The sequence below is a fragment of the Prionailurus viverrinus genome, chromosome B3 (assembly GCF_022837055.1).
Source record: "Prionailurus viverrinus isolate Anna chromosome B3, UM_Priviv_1.0, whole genome shotgun sequence".
NCBI lineage: Eukaryota > Metazoa > Chordata > Mammalia > Carnivora > Felidae > Prionailurus > Prionailurus viverrinus.
In genome coordinates, this window is record NC_062566.1 from 76025855 (window position 1) to 76053801 (window position 27947).

Here is a 27947-nt window from a genome sequence, read left to right on the forward strand (position 1 = left end):
CATATGTGTTTGAATGCATTCTTTCTCTGACATATTTCACTTAGCACTATGCTCCCTAGATCCATCCATATTGTTGGAGATGCAAGATTTCATTGTTTTTTTATGTTTGTATAATGCTCCATTGTGTGTATATACCATATCTTCTTTATCTGTTCATCTTTTGGCGGACAGCAGGTTCTTTCCATAATTTGACTATTGTAAATAATGCTGCAGTAAACATAGCATTGCATATATCCTTTTGAATTAGTGTTTTCATATTCTTTGGTTAAGTACCCATTTGTCCAATTACTGGATCATATGGTAGTTCCTGTTCATTAATTTTAATGCAGTTTCTAAATATGAAAAAACTATAACTGTGATATCATAAATTATGTCATTTTTTTTTAGTTAAAACTGCTGCTTTTGAGGTTTCCTTGAAATTTTTAACATTCTTAATAATTATTCCCTTTACCTCCACAAGATGGAGTAAAAGTTCTAGATAGGAACAGTAATCTAAAATTGGAGCTTGCTTTTTATATTAAAAATCTTTGCCTGAAAATCTGGAACACTGATAGTATTTATATATCTAGACCTTGGAAACAACTGAAAAATTCACACAGCTTCCCTGTGTGCCAGAAAGAGTGTGGTCATTTACCATGGAAAATATACTCTTCTAGTGAAAACCTTACAGTGCCCCTTTCCTTTTACTGGGATATAAGAAGCACGATTAATAATTAGTCATGATTCCTTTTTATTATACCCTGGTTGTGGGAAGGGTAGATTTGATTATTCATCTGCAATGAATAGTTACCATTGGGCAAAGGGGGATGGGCATTATTTCATCTTAGTATCTTGTTCTTTACTTGGGCTTTGTTTTTTCATATCTCAGGTGCCCTTTTTGTGTCTTTGGCCCTCTGCTACTGACTTTTATTATTTGAAACATTAAACCACAATTTATACTAATATGTAAAGGGTTATTTTTCCAATTGAAGAAAGGAAGTGGTTTCTAAATAAGTACTTTTAAAAGATTATTAGAAAAGCATTTTAGAAGCACTCCTTTTTAATTTTTTTTTTATTATTTTTTACTTTTTTTTGTTTTTTATTTTTTTAATATGAAATTTATTGTCAAATTGGTTTCCACACAACACCCAGTGCTCATCCCAACAGGTGCCCTCCTTAATGCCCATCACCCACTTTCCCCTGCCTCCCACCCCCCATCAACCCTCAGTTGATTCTCAGTTTTTAAGAGTCTCTTATGGTTTGCCTCCTTCCCTTTCTGTAACTTTTTTTTTTCCTTTCACCTCCGCCATGGTCTTCTGTTAAGTTTCTCAGGATCCATATAAGATTGAAAACATGATATCTGTCTTTCTCTGTATGACTCATTTTACTTTGCATAACACTCTCCAGTTCTATCCATGTTGCTACAAAAGGCCATATTTCATTCTTTCTCATTGCCAAGTAGTATTCCTTTGTATATATATAAACCATATCTTCTTTATATTTGTCAGTTGATGGACATTTAGGCTCTTTCCATAATTTGGCTCTTGTTGAAAGTGCTGCTATAAACATTGGGGTACAAGGGCCCCTATGCATCAGCACTCCTGTATCCCTTGGGTAAATTCCTAGCAGTGCTATTGCTGGGTCATCGGGTAGATCTATTTTTAATTTTTTGAGGAACCTCCACACTGTTTTCCAGAGCGGCTGCACCAGTGTGCATTCCCACCAGCAGTGCAAGAGGGTTCCCATTTCTTGACATCCTTGCCAGCATCTATAGTCTCCTGATTTGTTCATTTTAGACACTCTGACTGGCATGAGGTGATATCTCAGTGTGGTTTTGATTTGTATTTCCCTGATGAGGAGTGACGTTGAACATCTTTTCATGTGCCTGTTGGCCATCTGAGTGCCTTCTTTAGAAAAGTGTCTATTTATGTTTTCTGCCCATTTCTTCACTGGATTTTTTGTTTTTCAGGTGTGGAGTTTGGTGAGTTCTTTATAGATTTTGGATACTAGCCCTTTGTCCACTATGTCATTTGCAAATATCTTTTCCCATTCCGTTGGTTGCCTTTAGTTCTATTGATTGTTTCCTTTACAGTACAGAAGCTTTTTACCTTCCTGAGGTCCCAATAGTTCATTTTTGCTTTTAAGTCCCTTGCCTTTGGAGATGTGTCAAGTAAGAAATTGCTGCGGCTGAGGTCAGAGAGGTTTTTTCCTGCTTTCTTCTCTAGGTTTTGATGCTTTCCTGTGTCACATTCAGGTCCTTCATCCATTTTGAGTTTATTTTTGTGAATGGTGTAAGAAAGTGGTCTAGTTTCATTCTTCTGCATGTTGCTGTCCATTCTGCCAGCACCATTTGTTAAAGTGACTGTCTTTTTTCCATTGGATACTCTTTCCTGCTTTGTCAAAGGTTAGTTGGCCCTACATTTGTGGGTCCAATTCTGGAGTCTCTATTCCATTGGTCTATGTGTCTGTTTCTGTGCCAATACCATGCTGTCTTGATGATTACAGCTTTGTAGTAGAGGCTAAAGTCTGGGATTGTGATGCCTCCCACTTCCGTCTTCTTCAATTATTACTTTGGCTATTCTGAGTCTTCTGTGGTTCCATACAAATTTTAGGATTCCTTGTTCTAGCTTCGAGAAGAATGCTGGTGCAATTTTGATTGGGATTGCATTGAATGTGTAGATTGCTTTGGGCAGTACTGATATTTTGACAATATTTATTCTTCCAATCCATGAGCACGGAATGTTTTTTCATTTCTTTGTATCTTCTTCATTTTTCTTCATAAGCTTTCTATAGTTTTCAGCATACAGATCTTTTACATCTTTTGGTTAGGTTTATTCCTAGGTGTTTTATGCTTCTTGGTGCAATTGTGAATGGGATCAGTTTCTTTATTTGTCTTTCTTTTGCTTCATTGTTAGCGTATAAGAATGCAACTGATTTCTGTACATTAATTTGTATCCTGCAATTTTGCTGAATTCATGTATCAGTTCTAGCAGATTTTTGGTGGTCTGTCGGGTTTTCTGTGTATAGTATCATGTCATCTGCAAATAGCGAAAGCTTGACTTCATCTTTGCCAATTTGGATGCCTTTGATTTCCTTTTGTTGTCTGATTGCTGATGCTAGAACTTCCAATACTGTGTTAAACAACAGCGGTGAGAGTGGACATCCCTGTCGTGTTCCTGATCTCAGGGAGAAAGCTCTCAGGTTTTCCCCATTGAGGATGATATTAGCTGTGGGCTTTTCATAAATGGATTTATGGTGTTTAAGTATGTTCTTTCTATCCCAACTTTCTTGAAGGTTTTTATTTTTTTTTGTGTCATAAAATATGGATATTTTATTTCAGCTCTGGGAAATGAAAAAGTGGGGAACACATCCTTCTACCCAACATTCTAATTTAGCTGACATTAGTTTCAAAAAGGTAAAGCAAATATGTATGTGTATCTGTATAAATATTTTTGTGCCCACATACATATTTGCTCAGATTTTAGTCTCATCAGTGTTTATATATTTAGTCTATTTTTGGTTTTTTTTATAAACACCGCTAAAAATCATTAAATGCATCCCAGTACTTCCAATTCTGCCTCTTCGTCAGTCGTTTAATATTGTTTGAATTGAATTCAGTTTGTGTTTTAATCACTTATGTGATTAGTCAAACTGTACATTACATTAGAAGATGTAAGGGAAAAACTTGGTTTAGGTTATATTCTATGTATCAGTTACCCTTTACATGATTTTTTCATCATTATTTTCAACTTCACACATCTTGTAGTTCTCTATGCAAACTATTTCAGCTTCTAGTACTGTACATATCTATGTCTTCTGGATGGGACTGCCCATGATCCATGAGCTTGGGGTCAGGCATAAACTGTGTAGCACCTGAGGTAGATTCTGATTTTGTCTTTGTTTCAAAGATGAGTTCTGTTGGCAAAAGCACTCAAAGATTCAGGTTGTGAGTTTTTGCGGATATTTCTATTTCACCAGAGTTTTCTTAGTTTTTTCCTTAGGTTTAGGGAGTGATTCTTTTTTGTTGTTTTTGTCCACAATGATTTAACTGCTTCATAAATTTGCTGGTTTGTAGTATATGCCTTTTTCCCAGTTACCTTGGCAGTTATTACTGACTGAACTGGGTAGCAAACAGTTGCTACAGTGGCCAGTCCCAGAGGATAAGCAATTTTCTTAAACCTAGAACCTTTTCTTCCTGAAAACAAGCCTGCTAATCCTGAAACTGTAATCACTCCAGTTTTTGGAAGAAAATCTCTAGGTGGATTCTTCAGATAGACATAAGCATCTTTTCCAAATTGTACTGTATCCATTATCCCATTTTTCACAAAGACATAAACACCCTTGCACCAGCCAATATAATGACCAGTTGTTTTGCAGATGGATGCAAAGCCTATTTGTAAATGACCAGGCTGCTCTTTGACATATTTAGACTGCATAGGTGGTGTGGTATATATGGGGAGCTGCTCTGGTTTTACTAGCTGCTTTTTCAGTTCTTCTTTGGCTGCATGTACACTTACAGATGCACATATCAGACCTGCAGTTATGGTTGTCAGTTTTCCCATCGTAACAGCCGCCGTATCTGTGACCTTCTCCATGTAAGTTTTCATATGGTGGGCAGAGAGGGACCAAACAGTTCAACTCTCTCTCGAGGGTTTTTATTAAAAAAGGATGCTGAATTTTGTCAAATGCTTTTCTGCATCAGTTGACAGGATTATATGGTTCTTTTCTTTTATTAATGTGATGTATCACATTGATTGATTTGCGAATATTGAACCAGCCCTGCAGCCCAGGAATGAATCCCACTTGGTCATGGTGATTAATTCTTTTTATATGCTGTTGAATTAGATTTGTTAGTATCTTGTTGAGAATTTTTGCATCCATATTCATCATGGATATTGGCCTGTAGTTCCCTTTTTTTGCTGGGTCTCTGTCTGGGTTGGGAATCAAAGTAATGCTGGCTTCATAGAATGAGTCTGGAAGTTTTTCTTCCCTTTCTATTTTTTGGAACAGCTTAAGAAGGAAAGGTTTTATCTCTGCTTTAAATGTCTGGTAGAATTCCCCAGGGAAGCCATCTGGTCCTAGACTCTTATTTGTTGGGAGATTTTTGATAACTGATTGAATTTCTTCGCTGGTTATGGGTCTGTTCAAGTTTTCTATTTCTCCCTGTTTGAGTTTTGGAAGTGTGTGGGTGCTTCTTCCAGGTTGTCCAGTTTGTTGGCGTATAAGTTTTTATAGTATTCCCTGATAATTGCTTGTATTTCTGAGGTATTGGTTGCAATAATTCCATTTTATTCATGATTTTATCTATTTGGGTCCTCTCCCTTTTCTTTTTTGAGAAGCCTGGCTGAAGGTTTATCCATTTTATTTATTTTTTCAAAATTAACTCTTGGTTTCATTGATCTGCTGTACTATTTTTTTAGATTCTATATTATTTATTTCTGCTCTGATCTTTATTATTTCTCTTCTTCTGCTGGGTTTGGAGTGTCTTTGCTGTTCTGCTTCTGTTTCCTTTAGGTGTGCTATTAGATTTTGTATTTGGTATTTTTATTGTTTCTTGAGATAGGTTTGGACTACAATGTATTTTCCTCTCAGGACTGCCTTTGCTGCATCCCAAAGCGTTTGAATTGATGTATTTTCATTTTCATTTGTTTCCATGTATTTTTTGATTTCCTCTCTAATTGCCTGGTTGACCCATTCATTCTTTAGTAGGGTGTTCTTTAACCTCCATGCTTTTTTAGAGGTTTTCCAGACTTTTTCCTGTGGTTGATTTCAAGTTTCATAGCATTGTGGTCTGAAAGTGTGCATGGTATGATCTCAATTCTTTTATACTTATGAAGGGCTATTTTGTGACCCAGTATGTGATCTATGTTGGAGAATGTTGCATGTGCACTCGAGAAGAAAGTATATTCTGTTGCTTTGGGATGCAGTGTTCTAATATATCTGTCAAGTCCATCTGATCCAATATATCATTCAGGGTTCTTGTTTCTTTATTGATCCTGTGTCTAGATGATCTATGCATTGTTGTAAGTGGAGTATTAAAGTCCCCTGCAATTACCACATTCTTATCAGTAAGGTTGCTTATGTTTGTGATTGTTTTATACATTTGGTGGCTTCCATATTTGGTGCATAGACATTTATAATTGTTAGCTCTTCCTGATGGATAGACCCTGTAATTATTATATAATACCCTTCTCATGTCTTGTTACAGCCTTTAATTTAAAGTCTAGTTTGTCTGATATAAGTATGGCTACTCCAGCTTTCATTTGACTTCCAGTAGCATGGTAGATAGTTCTCCATCCCCTCACTTTCAATCTGAAGGTGTCCTCAGGTCTAAAATGAGTCTCTTGTAGACAGCAAATAGATGGGTCTTGTTTTTTTATCCATTCTGATACCCTGTATCTTTTGGTTGGAGCATTTAGTCCATTTACAAAGATAGGTTTTAGAGTCATTGGGATATCTGTAAGCTTTTATACTTGTAGTAGTGTCTCTGGTACTTTGTGGTCCTTGCAGCATTTCACTCACAAAGTCCCCCTTAGCATCTCTTATAGGGCTGATTTAGTGGTGATGAATTCCTTCAGTTTTTGTTTGTTTGGGAAGACCTTTATCTCTCCTTCTATTCTAAATGACAGACTTGCTGGATAAAGGACTCTCAGCTGCATATTTTTTCTGTTCATCACATTGAAGATTTCCTGCCATTCCTTTCTGGCCTGCCAAGTTTCAGTAGATAGGTCTACGGCTACTCTTATGGGTCTACCTGCTATGGCTGCCTCCATTTTATCTTGCACCTCATAGCATTTTTTTAATTCATCATGACTATTTTTTAGTCCCTTGATCTCTGTAGCAATAGATTCTCTGCTGTCCTCTATGCTTTTTTCAAGCCCAGCAATTAATTTTATGACTATTATTCTAAATCCTTGTTCTGTTATCTTGCTTAAATTGGTTTTGATCAATTCATTAGCTGTCACTACTTCCTGGAGTTTCTTTTGAGGAAAATTCTTCCGTTTCATCATTTTGGCTAGTTTTCTGTCTCTTACGTGTTTTAAAAGCTTGTGTGCTCTGCACCTGTGAGCACCGCTGTATTAAAGGAGGGTCATATGCTGTCCAGGGCCTGGCCCTTCAGGACGTGTTTTTTGGGGGATTGTTACTTGCTCTCTGTGTTTGTGACTTTGGTTATTTTATTACCCTACTCGTAGTAATATTTTGTACCCTCCATGAGGTGTGCTTTGATTTGTTCCTTGGAGTAGCCCTGTAAAGGAAAACAGGTAGACAAACAGGAGACAAAAACACACAAACACACAAATTACACAAACAAATAAACAAAAACCTAAACACTAAAACCAAAAAACCCAAAAACACCAACTACAAGTAAAGAAGAGGGTGGAGGCGGTGCTGATGGAAGAGCATATACAAAGAAAGAAATGACAGAAGTGGGGGGAAGGGGGGGTGGTGGGGGGCGGGGAGAAAAAGTAAACATTGATTAGGCAGAGAGACTAAAAGCCTTAATCCAGAGAGAGAAAGGAAAATAAAGAAGGAGGTGGGGAAAACTAAATGAAAATCAAATTACCCAGAGAAACTATATGACTTGATTATTCCAGAGAGAGAGAGAGAGAGAGGAGTGTAAAGAAGGAGGTGTAGAACATGTATCAAGACAGTGGATTAAATATGCCTGTTGAGACAGACCAATAACCAGAGTAGCCAGCCTAGGGGAGGGAAGAGATAAGGAGGAGGAATGGGGGGTGGAGGGCGGAGAATAGATTTATATATCCAGAATTGACCTAGAGTTAATCTGGGTCAATGCTGCAGTGCTTGTAGGTAGTAGCTGTCCACAGGGTCTGTGCCACTCTGGTGGATGTGCAGTTACCCAGTACGAGGGGGCATGGTTTGGCGTTTTCTGGACCCACCTCCATTATGGGCCAAGGGAGTGATCCCTGAGGCCCTGCCTTGGAGTAGTGGTGGGTGGGAATGGTGATCTCCCAGTGTCTTCTCCACAGAGCCAGACCTGGTGGATTCCGTTGGAGTCATCTGCACTGTGCTGCGGGTGCAGACGGGGGCGGTCCTTCTTGCTCCACCAACTCCCATGACCCTGCGCTTGGCTAGGATTCAGAGTCCTGCTCCATGAGCTCTGGCGCTGGGGAAGCGCCTCTCAATGTGGCGTTACGTGGTCCGGCTGGCTTTGTCTGTGCTGCCACACTACAGGGAGGACCAACTTCTCCTATTGAGGATTGAGAGCCGCTGCCCTCACTGTGAGCCCCGGGGTGGCGGACGCAGGCAGGCTTTGTCTTTTCCCACAGCACTTCAGGGAAACGGCCACCTTATTCTCCTGCAGTCTGCACCCTCCGCCCAGCCACCACGCCTGGGGGTAGTGGACGCAGGCAGGTTCTGTGCTATCATGCAGCCTTCCAGGGAGGAACCACTTTCGCCAGCTGTGGACTGAGCTCCTGACCTACAACCGCACCTAGGCCTGGCTCCCCTCCTCCCCAGGTGCACAAACAGGGAGCCAGCCCCAGTCCAAAGAAAGCCCTGCAGTTAGAGATCAGATCCCTCTCAGTCTCAGTGCAAGGTCTTTCTCCTGTCCAGCTCTGGTCCTGCACTTCCCGAGCCACTCTTTCTCTTCCCTTTGTCTTTCCACAGAAGAGGGTTCCTCCCCTCCGTGTCCACACGGCCTTTTTTATCTCCCCCAGTTCGCAATTACCCACCTATCTTTTTTCCAGCTTTCCCATTTTCTTCCTAGTAGATTCAGTCTCTTTTCCTCCCAGGCTCTGGTGTTCAAGGTCCTTTGGCTTCTACACTTGTTTGTTTAAGAGACCCAGGACGTATGGATCCCCCTACTTTGCCATGTTGGGCCCCTCAATTCAAAGCACTCCTGTTTTTTAAAGATGTGTGATTACAGTATATTGGATCCTAAGTGTAGTTCAAAGTTTTATGCTTTGAAGATTGATGCTCTGTTGATCCTGTAGTCTTTATTAACACAAAACCCCTTGGACAACACTGTATTGGACTAGTTTGAGGCATTTGCCTAAAAGTCAAGTATGATGTAAACTTCTACTCCCTTAATCTAAGCTGTTCATAGGAAGCTCCTAATAAAAGTGTGTAGACTACATAAAAGCCAAGAAAACAACCTTGACTTCATTCATTTTTTAAAATGGTATTGTTTCATTGTATTTCCATATTCATTGCTATTTCTGAGCTTGAATTAAAATGTTATTTAAGGGAGGGGCTCCTGGGTGGCTTAGTTGGTTAAGCGTCTCATTCTTTTTTTAGTGCTCTGACTTTATTTATTTATTTTGAAAGAGAGAAAGCACATGTGCTAGCAGGGGAGGGGCAGAGACAGAGGGAGAGAGAGAATCCCAAGCAGCCTCCATGCTGTCAGTGCAGAACTCAACATGGGGCTTGATCTCACAAACAATGAGATCATGACCTGAGCCAAAACCAAGAGTTAGATGCTTAACTGACTGAGTCACCCAGATGCACCCCAAACATCTAAGTCTTGATTTCAGCTCAGGTTATGATCTCACAGTTGGTGAATTCAGGTCCCACATTGAGCTCCATGCCATCAGCGTGGAGCCTGCTTAGGATTCTTTCTCTAGCCCTCCCTCTCTGCCCCTCCCATGCTCTCTCTTCTCTCTCAAAATAAATAAATAAACTTAAAAAATGTTTATTTAAGGGAAAGAAGAGTATATGTTACTTGCCATATACTAATCTAGCATTAGGTTGCTACCATTTTTTCCCCCTTATATCCCACTTGCTTAGTATGTAGGATTTTGAGATTTTTATCTATGTTTATGATGCAGCATTGTATAGAGATTTTCTTTTTAAATTAAATGATTCTTAGAAGTATTCCAAGTTAGATTTTTCCTTCTTTTTTTCTTAATGTCTTCACATATTTTTCTTTTCTCTTCCTTCTTTTATCATTGACCAAAGTTCAGGGTTTCTAAAACAGTGCTTTCTCAAAGAAATAAAGTGTGAACTACAGATGTAATTTTAGATTTTCCCATAGCCACATTAAAAACATAAAAAGGAACAGATGAAATTTATTTTAATATATTTTATATAACTCTATAAATCAAATTATTGGCATTTTAACACATCAATTTAAAACTAATTATTTTCTATTCTTTATATATTAAGTCTGAAAAATTTGGTGTATGTTGTACTTACATCACATCTCAATTCTGACTAGTTACTTTCCAGATAATCAGTGGCCACATGTGACCAGTATCAGCTGTATTGGACATCCTGTTTCTAAATCATTACGTCTCAAGTTCTTTGCTAGTTTAGAGAATGAATAAATTGGAAATGTCTGCATATAGTCAGCAGTGTATCTGTAGGGGCTTTTTTAGCCCATGATTCCTAGAGTAATAAGGAATTTTGCTTTAATAAGAATGAACTAGCTTATCAGAGTGTCACTGACATTGCTGAATCTGTACAGAATACCTTGGCATCTGAATTAGGATATGTTGGGTAGTGCTGTTCAATATAAAAGAACCCTTGAACCTCCGTGTATTAAAATAACATATCTATATTATGTGGATGGGCAAGGAGAAACTCTTATTTTTCATAATCACTCCCAAATTAAGGGTGATGAGGCCCCATCTCAACACGTACTTTCACAATCACTGTGGCAAGGGGCAAAAATTTGCAGGTTGTATTCATTGTTATGGATAAAATTTTAAGATTTTTTTAGGCAATATTTCATATAAAAAGACAAAGTTACAGAGTGCTATAATGAACCTCCATTTGTATCACTCAGTTTCCCAGGCAATATGCATCTTATCTCAGGCATTATATGATCTATGCATACATACTACAGCATTTATCTTTAAAGAAGGACCATAATTTTATTACCATACCTAACAAAATTAACAATTATTCTTTGGTAGTATCTCATATTATCTCTGTATTCAGCATTTCCTAATTGTTTCAAAGACGCATCTTTACAATTGGTTTGTTCAAACAGGGATCCAAACAGTATCTGTACATTGCATTGGTTGATATATCTTTAAGTTTCTCAATTTATAGTAATTCCTCTGTTTCCATTCCTTTTTTATTGCCGTTTTTTGGTTGAAGGAATTGGAATCGTTTTCTAAAGAATTTTCTACGTTTCTGTGTTTGGTTGATTGTATTCTTGTGGGACGCAATTTGACATGGTTCTCTATCCCCAGTATTTTCTGTAAAATGATCTAGACACTTGATTAGATTTGTCTCAATTCTTTGACAAAATAAAAGTTACTTTTATTTTACTATGCTGTTTTCTCATGTGAATATAAATCTTAGCTCTGCATAAATGGGTGTCACCTATTTCATCAAAATGTAATTTTGTTAACATTAGCTCTGTTTGGGTCTACTGGTCTACTTTAACTTGTAAAAGGAAACCAATACTGCTGAAGACTTACCCATGTTTTTAGCACTTCTCAATGTTATTTATTTATAACCCGTGATTGGGGACACCATTGTCCAGTCTTCTAAGTCAAGAAAGTATGAATATCAGAGGGAACAGTTTCGACTCTGCCTGTTAAAACTAATTCTGTTGTCTTGTATTTGTGTATAAATATTCAGTTTCTTTAATATGACTAAGTACAGCACAGAATGTTCTAATTTCCCAATTTTGAAGACCAAAATTTTTCTTATTTGCCTGGCTGTTAATGCAAACAATGGAAGTGTTCTTGCCATTATTATGTTATTTCTCAAAACACAGTTGCAGGGTATGGTCTAATGTACTAGACTAGACTTGACCTACTTTTATCAAGAGGAAATTAAGTTAGAATGACTAAAATTAACAACTCAGGAAGCAACAGATGTTGGTGAAGATGAGGAGAAAGGGGGACCCTTTCGTACTGCTGGTGGGAATGCTAACTGTTGCAGCCACTCTAGAAAACAGTATGGAGATTCCCCTAAAAATTAAAAATAGAACCACCCTATGACCTGGCAGTTGTTGCACTACTAGGTATTTATCCAAAGGATGCAAAAATGTTAATTCAAAGGGGCACATGCATCACGATGTTTATAGCAGCACTATTGACAATAGCCAAATTATACACACATACACACACACAATGGAATATTACTCAGCAGTCAAAAAGAATGAAATCTTGCCATTTGCAGCAACATGGATGGAACTAGAGTGTATTATGCTCAGTGAAAGAAGTCAGTCACAGAGAGACAAACATGATTTCACTCATACGTGGAATTTAAGATGCAAAACAGACGAACATAAGGGAAGAGAAGCAAAAATAATACAAAAACAGAGGGAGACAAACCATAAGAGACTCTTAAATACAGAGAACAATCTGAAGGTTTCTAGAGGGGTGTTCGGTGGGGGGATGGGCCAAATGGGTGATGGGCGTTAAGGAGCGCACTTGGGATGAACACTGGGTGCTGTATGTGAGTGATGAATCACTAAATTCTACTCTTAAAATCATTATTATACTGTTACCTAACTTGGATTTAAATTTAGAAAAATAATAAAAGAGGAGATTAAGTTACAATCAGTATTTAATCTGCTAGGACCTAGAAGTTTAATTATTAATTAAAAACTTCTAGGGGTGCCTGGGTGGTTCAGCGGTTAAGCATCTGACTTGGGCTCAGGTCACGATCTCACAGTTCCCAGGTTCAAGCCCCATGTCGGGCTCTGTGCTAACAGCCCAGAGCCTGGAGCCTGCTTTGGATTCTGTATCTCTCTCGCTCTCTCTATCTCTGCCCCTCCCCTGCTGGTGCGCTCTCTCTCTCGCTCTCTCTCTCTCTCTCTCAAAAATAAATATTAAAAAAAAAAAAACCCTTCTATCTTAGAACTAAGATGATAATGTAGTCATATTAGATAATTTCTCCACATAATTTCTTTTTTTGCTCGTCATTCATTTACTCATTTACTGATGGCCATATTTTGTCTTTGGCTCACTATTCTTCAGAGTAGAGTTGAACCATAGGAATTCCCTGGGTCTAATGCAAGAAGGAAGGGAAAGGATAGAAAAAATACTCACTTTCTAAAAGTTTAAAAATTATTTTAAGACTATGTTTGTTACTAGAAACAGGCATTAGGAGGCCTGTTTAAATAAATGGATTATGTCCAAATGTTGGACTCCTATACAACCATGATAAAGATGAGGTAGATGTAAATACAGAGGTAGAGAAAAAACTCTAAAATACATTATTGGGGCGCGTGGGTGGCTCAGTTGGTTAAGCATCTGACACTTGATTTCGGCTCAGATTATTAACTCACAGCTCATGAGACTGAGTCCCATGTTGGGCTGTATGTTGGCAGCACAAAGCCTGCTTGGGATTCTCTTTCTCCCCCTCTCTCTGCCCTTCCCCCATGTGTGCTCACACACGCTGTCTCTTTCAAAGTAAATAAACTTAAAAAAAAGAATATGTTATTTAAAAAAAAATAAAATACTTTGTTAAGTGAGAAAAGCAAGGTACAAAATATGCATAATGTAATCTAACTCTTTAAAATTAAAAGGATATGTCTATGCTGCCATATGCAAAAATATTTTTCTAGGAGGATACACAACCTTAACATGATTTTTATATATTTTTTTAAGTTTTAATCATTTGCATCTACTATTTTAATTAAAATACATAAACATTTGAAAGTATATTTTGTGTAACAAAACATTAGAAAGAGGTCTTTAAATTTCAGATGTATATTTTGTCCTTATTAGAAATATTAGAAAAGACAGCAAGAATCTGTTGATTATGTTCCTCGTTGTAGGAAATGTTATGGTTCTTAAATTGTTACTTAAAAAAAGATCACTTTTTTCCTAGGATTTCCATTTAAACAGAGTTAATTTGGAAGAATCTTCAGGAGTAGAAAATTCTCCAGCTGGTGCTCGACCAAAGAGAAAAAACAAGAAGTCTTATGATTTAACTCCAGTTGATAAATTTTGGCAGAAACATAAAGGAAGGTAAGTAAGAAAAGTATCAGTAAGTGAAAGATTCACCCCTTAAAAAGAAATGAAGATGTCATATGACAATGAATTTGATTAAAAAAATCAAAAAGATAATAGTGGTTCATCTACACAAGAGGTAGCCATAACTAAATAGTCTGTAGAGATGTCTTTATTGCTTGATTTTTTCCTGATTCCTATGTTGTTTTTTGTTGGTTGTTTTTTAGGGGCCCCTTGCCTGTTCGTTAAAACCATACTATATGATTTGGTAGATTTTATAGGTAGTTTTTTTAAATTGTGTTGCTATCCATTGACCCTCTACAAGACCATTTCTGTCTTTCATTAAGATAGGTTTTTGTGACAGGAAAACTTTGAAGTGTAATTTTCCCTCTTTGTTCCGTATCTGCCTTCATACAAACACAGTTTTAGATAACTGTGGAGAGAGAATAGCTAAGCCTGAAAATCAGATTTGTTTAAAGCACATTAGAAATAATAATTTGCTTTGTGATTTATTGTAGGCAGATATATAGATCCCATGTGTTGCTATGTCCCTTTAAAGTTTAGGGTATTTAATGGCCTCATTAATTGTTATAAAAGTTATCTAGGGGCGCCTGGGTGGTGCAGTCGGTTAAGCGTCCGACTTCAGCCAGGTCACGATCTCGCGGTCCGTGAGTTTGAGCCCCGCGTCGGGCTCTGGGCTGATGGCTCAGAGCCTGGAGCCTGTTTCCGATTCTGTGTCTCCCTCTCTCTCTGCCCCTCCCCTGTTCATGCTCTGTCTCTCTCTGTCCCCCCAAAAATAAATAAACGTTGAAAAGTTATCTAGTGGTCCTTATGGCTAGGGAAGTCATTCTAAACAAACAAACCAAAAATATTCTTTTTCTCTGAGAAAAAGAATGCTGCTCATCAACAATTACAGAAGTATAATGTTATTTATTATTACTATTATTTTGAGTATTTCAAGCATTACTGTACCTATATATGTATCCATGTTCGTGATATGGCTATTCCTTTTGGCCTCATTTATGTTTAAAGAGAAGTAAAATAATAGGATTGATTCAATCAGCTGGATTTTTTGTGTGCTTTATCTATTTATAACTTTTTTTTTTTTTTTAACACTGGAAAGTCACATTGCTTATAACAAGGAGTTTTATTTTCTGTGCAAAGAAAAGTCACGGTTTTCCTCTTTCTGCTGTGGCAGTTTAGGTACTAATATGATTGATTTTATTTATTTTTATTTTTTATTTTTTATTTTTTAATATAATTTATTGTCAAATGGCCTTCCTTCCATACAACACCCAGTGCTCATCCCAACAAGTGCCTTCCTCATTGCCCATCACCCACTTTCCCCGCTCCCCCAACCCTCTCAACCCTCAGTTTGTTCTGTGTATTTATGAGTCTCTTATGGTTTGCCTCCCTCCCTCTCTGTTTGTAACTTTTTTTCCCTCTTCACCTCCCCCATGGTCTCCTGTTAAGTTTCTTAAGATCCACATATGAGTGAAAACATATGGTATCTGTCTTTCTCTGACTTATTTCACTTAGCATAATACTATTATAATTGATTTTAAATGATTTTCTTCTCTTTAGAATTCCATAGTCTGTATTTTTTTCCATAGTGGCAAAGAACAAGAAATTACATTTACGTTATTTATAGAGTATGCAGAGTATTGTAAAGTTAACTTGAAGATTCACACTTTTGGGGGGGCGACTGGGTGGCTCAGTCAGTTGAGCATCTGACTCCTGATTTCTGCTCAGGTCATGATCTCACAGTTCGTGAGATAGAGCCCCGTGTCAGCTCTTTGCTGACAGCTTGGAGCCTGCTTGGGATTCTTTCTCTCCCTCTCTCTGCCATTTCCACGCTGTATCTCACTCTCTCTCTCAAAATAAATAAATAAACTTTAAAAAAAGATTCACATTTTCTAATAGAAAAAAGCTTAAGAAAAAAATGTCTTCATTCAAATATGGAAGATTTGACTATTTTCTTTAGACTATATATTTAGGAACAATCTAAGAAGTCAGTTGAATAGTAAGATATTTAATTCTTTGTAAGTAATTGTAGCCCTGAATAACTCTCACTCTAAAGATTGTACTACAATATTAGAGAAATACAGTAATAGTAATGTATGTGCAAAGATACTGGGAGATTGTGTAGAATAAAAGAAGTAACTTAAATCTTTCTGAGCTTCATTTTCCTCATCAGTAAAATGTAGGGATGATAATTCTACGAATCTATTGCCCTATTTCAGAGGGTTGTTATGAAGACAAAGTGAAAAATATAAAGAAGTAACTTGCCCAGAGTCATCTAGTTATCATTGGTAAAAACAAGAATAAAGGCCAGTCCTGGCAGATCCCAAAGGTCCTGGTCTTAATTATTAATAGTATGTACCTCACCAAGACCGTGGTTAGATTAGATGAGAAATTGAGACAGATTTTTAGCATTGTGTATGGCATAGAGTGAGCACTCTGTAAATGTAAGCAGTTATTGTTTGTTAGTCCTAAGACTAGGAGATACTGGAGATTTCAGGATTATCTAATTCAGCCAGCACATTTAAACATGCTCAGTGCTATATTCTGCCAGCATAGTCTGCTGAAGCTGAGGTTTATGCCTACAGTTGTCATGTAAAACTGGACTGTTTTCCTCAAAATCCTTTCAGGGACTTCTGCCATTTCTCTCAGTCTCCATTGGGTGAAATGTGCTGATAGTGAATGGAGTGTTACCAGGTGTCAGGGCAAAGTGCTTTTGTTTTATTGCTATTCATTGTCTTTTCTTTTTTGAAGGAAGCAAAGCTTCTGGCCTCTGCTAAAGCTGTAGATGAAAATTATTTACATTAGGGACTATTTCATGGTCAACCACACGTTCGTTTAGAATTATTCAAGATTAGTGCCACGTGAAACTGTTCCAACCAAAGCTGCTCAATGATTGCAGATCACTTGTGTCCTAAGTCTACGGATATTACTGCTAAACCTCATTTGCCTGGAAGAAGACATCACACCTTAGAACAGCAAAACTGTGGCCTGTATTCTGTTTTTACTAACAGTGTTCTAAGATATTAAGCTTACAGAATTAAAAGACCTTTTTTCACAATTACCTGCATATAATATTTTTTAAATGCCATGTTTGTAGTTATATGAACCCTTTGATAATCTGTGTTAATTTGGTTAGTAATATTTAATTGATGTTTGGTATACCATGACTCCTCTTCTTTGTTTTTCAGTCACTTAAATATTTTACTTTTTTTCCTAACAGCATATAGGTGAAGAAAAATATGATATGGCTAATGAAAATAATAGAAAAAAATTTAAATGTCCTTAAATGTAGAAGTATTATGATATGCATTTTAAAGAAATAGTATTTATAATATAGATACTAGAAGGATACATAGTTGGATTTATGCTAAGTGTTTTCTGCCTATGTTATATATAAAAAATATTCAAATCCAAATAGGTACATTTAAAATAAAAATAAATTCTCATGGTATATATTTCAGAATTCATACAAAAAGGAATATTTTAATGTCATAATCATAGTTCATCTTGTTCATTACTGTTTCAGTCCATTCCCAGAAGTTGCAGAATCAGTTCAGCAAGAACTAGAATCTTACCGAGCACAGGAAGATGAGGTTAAACGACTTAAAAGCATTATGGTAAGATTCTGTTTGCTGTCTTAGAATTATACAAAAGTAGAAGGACATCTGGAGGGAGGAAGAGGTTAATTTTTTTGTTCCTTATGAAAATTTGAGCCATTCATTGTTTTAATAACAAAAAAAGTATTGTCAATTTACATAAATTATCTCTTAAAAAAGAAATGTAAATACTGAGAAGAGCAAAATTTTTTCAAAGAATAATCTGTATTTATAATCTGAAAAAATATATAATGTGGCTTCATGTTAGAGGTCTGTGTTCCAACGCTGCACACTCTAACTGTACTGTGATACACTCCGCATGTGGCCATACTGTTTATTACTGTGTGACCAGTGCCAAGCTTCTGCGCCTATTTCCTTATCTGAAAATACTCGGTGCTGCTCGGTGGTCATCCCACCATTTATATTAGACTGGTGGTACCTAGAACTCTAATGTAACTATTAGAGATGGGTGTTTGTTCCTTAGAGGAGAAGAATCGTCACTCTGGGTGACTCAGATCTTAGTGTTGATCCGTAATCTGAGGAATATATTGATTTTTATGTTTCTGGGATCTTTTTTTTTTTCCTTCTCAGGGACTAGAGGGGGAAGATGAAGGAGCCATAAGTATGCTTTCTGACAATACTGCTAAGCTAACATCAGCTGTTAGGTAAGTAGGCAATATATGACCTTTAAGTCTGTCTGTTGATAAGATTTATCTTGAAGGCTAAAAGTTTGGCTAATATTTTTAATAATAGGAAACAGTAGGTAATGGCATAGACCTTTAAATTTAAAAAACTAAATTGTCTCTTTAAGCTGATTTAAGTTCCTTTTATATAGCAGATCATTTGCTTCTTTCACTAGTTAGAATTGTATAATGGGGATAATTTTACTAGGAAGATAGTATTGGTGATAAAATAATACAACTTACTATTTTACCATTGCTGCTGTTATTATGTTAACTAAAGGTCAAGCATGTTCTTTCTGGTACTTGAAACCATCAAGGAGAGAAGAAATGTGTTTTAAATGTATATGTAAAATCATATTTCCATTAATCTGATTTTACTCTAAACCTCCAGATTTTGGAATCAGAAAGTGAAATGGTGGAATAATGATGTTTGGGAGGGAGATTACTTTAAGAAGTATTTTACTTGTATTAAAGTAGTGAATATTGTTATGTGTTAAAGCCTAGAGATTAACTTTGGTTGATATCAGTTTAATTTGTCATTTTATCACTACTTGTTTCCTCAGAGGAAACACCCAGGTGTGTATTTTATTAAGATCTATGTCATTTTCTTAGAAAATTGAATGGTTAATTTTTAATTTTTTGGTATTTGTAGTTCTTTGCCAGAACTCCTTGAAAAAAAAAGACTTATTGATCTCCATACAAATGTTGCCACTGCTGTTTTAGAACATATAAAGGTAAATTTAACCTACTCCCCAATATTTATGTGTTCTATTTATGTAGAGTTTTATACTTTTTAAGATGGTTTCATATTCATTATCTCATTGAGGCCTCACTGTAATAATATGAGATAAAATTATCAAAGGCAACATTAGTGCCTTCATTTTTTGCAAATGAGGAAGCTTAAGAATCCAGAAAGATTAGTGATTTGCCAAGGTCACACGTTTAGTATATGAAAGTTACATCTGTGATATTTGTATTATGTTGTCTCAATATTGCTTCAGTACTACCTCTACACTTTGTTAACAGTAGACCTGTGTCTGTCAGGAATAGAGATTTAGACACCCTTCTTACTATAGTACTATCTAAAATATCCATTAACTTTTAGTCTTAGATGAGTATTTTATTAAGAGTTCTTACTGTCTCCTGTTGTACTGTGATTTTGAGATAAATGGTTTGTATCTTCTATATGTTGTTATCATAGTTCTTTTATCTCATTACTTTGTTCATGATTACCCCATATCAGTCCTTCAGTATTCTGCTGTCCCTTATTCTCTGGACATGTAGCTGAATTTCAGTGACAAATTGGCCATACACTAGGACGTGGTTATTACTGACCCTTGCTTTCCGTCTGATATGATATATTTGAAAAAGCAGTGTAAAATAGCTAAATATGTTTATTGCTTTTCAAAGATATTGATAACACCTTGAATTTATGGGAAAGGGACTTAAACATTTTTCTTTATTAATGATTTAAAAAGTCATAGAGATAGGAAGGAACTAATATAGATAGATAATGGACATTGTGCATCATGGAATTTAAACCTGCGTAATTTCTTTTGTTGCACATCTCAATATTGGTACTGGCGATTTTCATGTACCTACAGGGATAGAAACATAATTGTTCAGTTTATAGATGACTCTACTGATATTTTCCCTTCCATATTTAGCATCTCTGTAAAATGGGTAAAGACTGCACAGATCTGTTTGCCTGAGGTCATTGTCTCCTGTGGAGATAATATATATCATCAGGTGAAATACAACAGAGAGCTATATTGAGAATATCCTTCAGTAGGAGAGAAAAGGCTTGGCTTACAAGGTGAAGACTGAATCTAATGTAAAAAGTTTATTGCATCGAAACAAAATATAAGTTCTGGTTTATATCTGTTAACCTGTAATTTTGTACTAAGGATCTTATGATCCATTAAACTAATATTTTTTGAGTACTTGCTTTGTGCCAAGCAGTGTTGCTAGGTGCTAAGCGCAAGTAAGTGGACAAGTAAAAATAAATTCTAAGAAGTTACAACAGTTGTTAATAGTCCTGTGTGGTCTTTAAGATTTAAACCCTTCTGTGGATTTACTTTGACTTTAGTTTTTGTTTATTTTTTCATTAGTAAAGTTTATTGATTCTTACATTTTACTTTGTGACCTCAGTTCTCATAGTTGTAAAACCAATAAAATTACCAAACGGAGTTGTGTAACCCAAAGTAACTAATTTATTATACTATGGAAAGCGTAGTTTTATCCTATTCATAAAACTTGACAAACATTATCCTGCTACAAATTTATATGAATTACTCCAGGTCAGAGACTAGAGCTTATGGTTTAAGAAAATTCTAGCTAACGTAATTGATTTATTCAGTCATGTTTATGGAGTAACTGTTTGTTGTGCTAGGCCTTGGAAATTCTGTGGTAAATAAGACAAGTTATGTATTCTCATGGAGCTTCTATTATAGTAACAATAAACAAAGTACCCAAATTAGAAAACAAGATAACTTCAGTCATTTAGGTGATAAGAAAACAAAAACAGGGTGATATGAGGTGATAGAGAACATCAGAGAGGGCTACTGTAAGTGGTTAGGAGTAAGTGGTTAGGGAAATGACCTTTGATGAGGTGATGTTTGAGTTGAGACCTGAACCACAAGGAGCTGGTTAGTGAAAATTCCAGGGCCAGGCATTCCAGGCAGAAGGACTAAAAAAGTGCAAAGGCCTTAAGACAAGGAACAAAGTTAGTGTGTTTAAGGACACAAAGGAAGATTTCTATTATTTTTTTTAATCTTTATTTTTGAGAGAGAGAGAAACAGAGCACGAGCAGGGGAGGGGCAGAGACAGAGACAGAGACAGGTTCCAAAGCAGGCTCCAGGTTCTGCGCTATCAGCACAGAGCCCGACATGGGGGCTTAAACTCAGGAAAACGAGTTTATGACCTGAGCCGAAGTTGGACGCTTAACCGACTGAGCCACCCAGGCGCCCCAGGTCATAAAGGAAGATTAATGTGCTTATAGTAAGGAGTGAAAAAGTGATAGACTGTGGGATCAAGAGAAATTGGAATTTAAGTGTGATGGGAAGTCATTGGAGATTAATGACATGATGTGATTTGTGTTTTAAATAGAAAAATGAGTCTGAGTGATGGGTGAGTTCTGGAATTAAGTATGGAATTGGAAGACAGCTATTATAGCTGTCTAGGTGAAGAACTGTTTTTTTTTAAGGCACAATTTACTATAAATTCTTTATGATGTTTATTTATAATTTTATACTGATGATTTTATATGAGTTTTTCAAAATCAATGTGTGCTAATAGAGGCCATCTGTCTCAGGTATTTTAACATGCTACTGTGCATAACCCACATAATTCTTCTTTAAGACCTGGTAATTTGGCTTTCTTTATAAAAGAAGTTGTTTTTTCCGGGGCTGCTGATTGGCAGAACATTTTATGCTAACTAATTTGTCATTCACTGTGTTGTTAAGTGATTTTATATAAAAGCTACACATTTTGGGATGATTGTTTTGCTGTAACTCAAGGAAGACACCCTTTTGACAGGATCTGATTTAAAGAAACAGTGTTATACAGGACATTTCATTTGCAGAAGGAAAATAATGTCCCCTATAGGACACGCTGTTCCTTCTTGGGTCATTCTAAGAAACCCAGTCACTCAGAATGTTTTTAAATATCATTGATAAAGGAGTATATTTATCTTAAATATTTATATGTAAATTATAGTTGTATTTAATAAGCTGCATACTCTAAGAAATATTTTGATGTGAAAAATTCTTTTAGTATAAAAAAATTAGAATGTTTTCTGTGAAGAGTCTTTGTAATATTGACAGTCTCTTTTATTCTTCCTTGTCAAAATTAGGAAGGTATTCTTCCTTGTCAAAATTAGCACATAAATTCTAGTCCCATTATTTCTCATTACTCCTAGTTAAAAAATTTCTTCTTAAGGTTTTCCATAATTATTAAATTTCCAACTTTATAATATTTACTTAAAAAAATTTTTTTTTTCAACGTTTATTTATTTTTGGGACAGAGAGAGACAGAGCATGAACGGGGGAGGGGCAGAGAGAGAGGGAGACACAGAATCGGAAACAGGCTCCAGGCTCTGAGCCATCAGCCCAGAGCCTGACGCGGGGCTCGAACTCACGGACCGCGAGATCGTGACCTGGCTGAAGTCGGACGCTTAACCGACTGCGCCACCCAGGCGCCCCTATAATATTTACTTTTAAATGGCATGTTTATTTGTACTTTTACTGAGCTACACCATCTACCTCTAGCTATAATGTTAATACAAACTTAATAAGTATTGTTCTCCATGATCTCTTGCTCTCATAACTAGAATTTATTGACGATTTGAGCTTCACTTACTTGCAAACTTTTACTCACCTAAGCAGTAGATATTTTTTATTACTATTGGCAAGAATATTATGACTTTTTATGCAGAGATCTCAGAACATTTCTTTTGCGATTTGTCTTCATTGCAGTTTTGCATATCTTTGGGGATGTTTAGATAATAGCTGCTTCTTACATTTCCTTAGATCATTTTCTGAAGCAGAATACTAGAAGAAAATAATTTGTTTAGAAGTTGTGGCAGTTATCTGGCAATCAGTGTTTTGGTGGAAAGCAGAAACAGCATACCAGTTTGCAACAACGTTGGCAATTATTATTACCTGTGCTTATTGATACTCTAAGGATTTTAGTGGGTTGGGTGGTTAGCTTTGGTCTAATAGATGAAAGAGTAAATTGTTGAATTCTCATTTGTTTTAAGTAATCCATACCTTTTAAATCTCTTTTTTTAGCATTTCTTTGATTTCTAATACATTTTCATTTCTAATACAAAACCACTTGCTGGTTGTTGGGGAATGGCTCCTGGGATTACTTAAATTATTTAAGTAATTTATAGACAAATTTTAGTTTATTTCAATTATTTTTGTCCCATGTGCCTAGTCAAACTTAATTAAGTATTCTTTAGCAAGTACCTAATAAAAGGAAAAGACACCTATGTGTAAGTCATAGTAGATGAGAAATAGAAATGGCATTATGTGCTCTTTCCCCTAATGCCCCCACCTGAAGGAAGAGCTCTAACATCTGAACACTCCATCCTGATACAGTTGACAAAAAACAGCTGTTAAGAAGCTATTATGCATTGAGGCGTCATTGGTGCTGAATTCTCATTTTTGTTTTCCTGCTTCTTGTAGAGAAAGTTAAGACGTACTGAATTAGATCTGCAGACTTAATCTGGTCAAGCAAACATGTACTACCTTAGGTTTATACTCTGAAAAGACTTAGCCCTTGCTAGCAATGCTAGCTTTTAACTACAGGGGGAAGGAGGCTCCTCCCTTTCTTGAGCTCAACTTCTTTATCTTTTCTAGAGGAAGATAAGCTTTATTTTTTTTTTTTTTTTTTTTTTTTTTTTTTTATTATTTTTTTATTTTTTTATTTTTTTATTTTTTTTTTTTCTGAAATTTATTGACAAATTGGTTTCCATACAACACCCAGTGCTCATCCCAAAAGGTGCCCTCCTCAATACCCATCACCCAGCAATAGCACTGCTAGGAATTTATCCAAGGGATACAGGAGCACTGATGCATAGGGCCACTTGTACCCCAATGTTCATAGCAGCACTCTCAACAATAGCCAAATTATGGAAAGAGCCTAAATGTCCATCAACTGATGAATGGATAAAGAAATTGTGGTTTATATACACAATGGAATATTACATGGCAATGAGAAAAAATGAAATATGGCCTTTTGTAGCAACGTGGATGGAACTGGAGAGTGTGATGCTAAGTGAAATAAGCCATACAGAGAAAGGAAGATAAGCTTTAAAAATAAAGTAGGAGCTCCCTTAATTGATCTCTACTAGTCAACACACCAAATTAACTGATGGCCTTTATTCCTATAAAACATAGTGCCTGCCGGCCACATTATGCCATGCTGACAACTGGCCACTAGTAAAAGGCGAAAGATTTATACGATTTGAAGAGAAACCAGAGTGTTGACAACTGGCCACTAGTATGCTTCACAAGTTGCATTTTTTGCTTACCTAAGAGTTACTTGTATTTGATTCCAATCTACGTATGTCAGTTGTTTAAGAAGAGGATTGTTTCTGGGGCGCCTGGGTGGCGCAGTCGGTTAAGCGTCCGACTTCAGCCAGGTCACGATCTCGCGGTCCGTGAGTTCGAGCCCCGCGTCAGGCTCTGGGCTGATGGCTCAGAGCCTGGAGCCTGTTTCCGATTCTGTGTCTCCCTCTCTCTCTGCCCCTCCCCCGTTCATGCTCTGTCTCTCTCTGTCCCAAAAATAAATAAAAACGTTGAAAAAAAATTTAAAAAAAAAAAAAAAAGAAGAGGATTGTTTCTTTAAAACTAAGTTATACACCTTAGAAAGACTTACTGAAGGTAGTGATTTAGCTGTTGTTTAAATTAGTAGTAAAAAGGGGTGCCTGGGTGGCTCAGTCACTTAAGCGTCTGACTTCAGTTCAGGTTATGACATCATGACTCATGAGTTCCAGCCCGGCATCAGACTGTCTGCTGTCAACACAGAGACCACTTCATTTCGTCTTTCCCCCTCTCTCTTGGCCCCTCTCCCACTCTCTTGCTCACTCTGTCTCTCAAAAATAAAATAAACATTAAAATAAAATTAGTAGTAAAAAAAAAAAAAAACATTAAAAGATTAGAAAATTTTGAAAAATCCTAAACTCGCTTTGCAAGTATCTGTATGGTTTTTGGTTCCATTTCAAAGAAACTGAAACTGGACATTATATGTGATCGTTATAGTTGTGCTTTATGCAAGAAAGAAAAAAATTCAGTGAAACCACTGTACTTAAAGAAACCACTGTACTAAAAGAAAACCACTGTACTAAGTACAGTCACAACAAGACTGACAGACAGTTGTGCGTTTTAGGTCTTAAGTTAAAAGGCGGTGTTTAAAATGTTTATTTATACACAACACATATTTTTTTGTTGTTGTTATTCTTTACATTAATGGACTTTGATTAACTCATCACTACTCCCCTGATCACAGTAGGAAAGAAATTTTACTATACTAGAAATCACAACATTTCTTTAGCTCTATTTTAACTGATCGCTTTAGAGTGATGTCTTGCTCAGTATACATACCAAATGAATGTTCATGTGACCTTGGTGTCTTTTCAAGGCACAGGGGGCAATATATTCTGTAGGAGGAAGTCCCCAAATGACACTTCATTGTCTTCTACCTCTTCTTACCCAGATGAGATTAGTTACTTTCAGAACTTGACATTTTTTTCAATTACAACCAAAGGTAGCTCTCAAATGAGAGCTTCTCACTTCTCACTCACTGTAAATTTTGGGAGACTACTTCCACATCTTCAAAAAAAACGGTGAAAATACCCTTGTCATTGAGACCCAATTATAAAGGTTAAGTGAGAAGAAATAAAGACTTCTCAGAAGTCTTTAATATGACTTCAATAATAAGAACATAAGAACATAAACAGCCTAATTTAAAAATGGTCAAAAGATTTAAACAGAGATTTGACCATAAAAGATACACAGATGACAAGTAAGTTCAACATAAATAATCACTAGAAAAATGGAAACAAAAACCACCATGAGACCTCACTACACATCTGTTTAAAACATCTAAAATTAAAAAAGATCATGCCAACCTTTAGCAAAGATACAGAGAAACTAGAACTTTCATACACTTCTGGTAGAAATGCAAAATGGTATATCCACTTTGGGAGATAGTTTATTAGTTTCTTAAAATGTTAAACAGAAACCTGTCACATGGTCCAGCCATTCCACTCATAGGTATTTACCCAAAACAAATGAAAGCCTGTGTTTAATGTACACAGCAGCTTCATTGTAATAACCAAAAACCAGAAACACCCCAATGTCCACCAACAGCTGAATTGGATAAATAAATTATAGTATATCCGTACAATGGAATACTATTCAGAAATAGAAAGGAAAGTACTATTGTCACATATAGCAATATGGATGAATCTCAAATACACTGAGTGAAGCCACATTAAAGAAGAGTACATAGGGGCGCCCGGGTGGCTCGGTTCCAACTTTGGCTCAGGTCATGATCTCACGGCTTGTGGGTTCAGGCCCGGTGTTGGGCTGTGTGCTGACAGCTCAGAGCCTGGAGCCTGCTTCGGATTCTGTGTCTTTCTCTCTCTCTGCCCCTCCTCCATTCACGCCCTGCCCCCCTCTCTCTCTCTCTCAAAAATAAATATAAAAAAAAATTTTTTTAAAGAAGAGTATATAATCTGTGATTGCATTTACATGAAATTTGTAAAAATGCAAGCTAATATGTAGTGATAAAATGCATATCACTGCTTGCCTAGGCACCTGGAAAGGAGTGGGAGGGCCAGAAGGGAGGCATTACAATAGGGAAGCTTCTGGGCAATGAATGGTAGGTTGATTATGTGGATAGTGTTCATGATTTCATGGGCATATGCATATGTTAAAACTTAACAAATTTTGTATTATATGTCAGTTATATTGCGATAGAAGTGAAAAATTCGAACAAAGCTTAGTGTTCATTTATTTCAAATCTTTAAAAAAAAAAAAAACAACTTTTTTGGTGTGTGTAGTCCTGTTTAATTTTGCTTTTGTTTCCCTTACCTGAAGAGACATATAAAAATAAAAATCTTTTGCACCACAAAGGAAACCATCACCAACACCTATTGAATAGGCAACCTATTGAATGGGAGAAGATACTTGCAAATGACATATCTAGTAAAGGGTTAGTATCCAAAATGTATAAAGACCTTACACAACTCAACACCAAAAAACCCAAATAATCTGATTTAAAAATGGGCAGGAGACCTGAACAGACATTTTTCCTAAGAAGATACACAAATAGCCAATAGACTCATGAAAAGATACTCAGCATCACTCATTATCAGGGAAATGCATTGAGAGAGCACCTGTCAGAATGACTAAAATCAAAACCACAAGAAACAGCTAGTGTTGGTGAAAATGTAGAGAACAGGGAACCCTTTTGTGCACTGTTGGTGGGAGTACAAATTTGTGTAGCCACTGAGGAAAACAGTATGGAGGTTCCTCAAAAAATTAAAAATAGAAGTACACTATGATCCAGTAATTCCACTGCTGGGTATTTACCCAAAGAAAACAAAAACACTAATTTGGAAAGATAATTTCATCCCACCATTTATTGCAGCATTATTTACAATTGTGAAGATATAGAAACAACCCAACTGTCCATCAGTAGATGAATAGGTAAGATACTAGGTACACACACACACACACACACACACACACACAATGGAATATTACTTTACCAAAAAAAAAAAAAAAAAAAAGAATGAAATCTTGCCATTTGCAACAATACGGGTGAACCTAGAGGGTATAATGCTAGTTGAAACAAGTCAGTCAAAGACAAATACCATAATTTCCACTCATGTAGATTTTAAGAAACACAAAAAAGAGACAAAACAGACTGTTCAATACAGAGAATAAATTGGTTGTTGCCAGAGGAGAAGTTTGTGGGGGGATGGGTGAAATAAATAAAGGGTAGTAAATGTACACTTAACCATGATGAGCACTGAGTAATGTGTAGAATTGTTGAATCATCATATTGTGTACCTGAAAATAATATAACACTGTATGTTAATTATACTTTGATAAAATAAAAAATAGCAAAACAAAACCTTGTGTAAATCATGGAGAAAGCCAATGATTAATTTTGGTAATGCGAATTTTTTGGCTTTAGATTTAAAGTGACCTAGAAAAGCAAGAAATAGGATATGCTACATAATATGTGGCCAGAAAGCCCAGTAG

The 27947-nt window shown here is 36.4% G+C and overlaps 1 protein-coding gene across 1 annotated transcript in view; it reads left to right on the forward strand.

Moving 5' to 3' along the window:
• Positions 1 to 27947, forward strand: part of SCFD1 (sec1 family domain containing 1) — a 117951-nt gene that overhangs the window by 30024 nt on the left and 59980 nt on the right. The window contains exons 11-14 of the mRNA XM_047862056.1: positions 13741 to 13880; positions 17413 to 17503; positions 18074 to 18147; positions 18818 to 18899. Of these exons, the coding sequence (XP_047718012.1) occupies positions 13741 to 13880; positions 17413 to 17503; positions 18074 to 18147; positions 18818 to 18899 (387 nt within the window). The remainder of the gene's footprint in view (positions 1 to 13740; positions 13881 to 17412; positions 17504 to 18073; positions 18148 to 18817; positions 18900 to 27947) is intronic.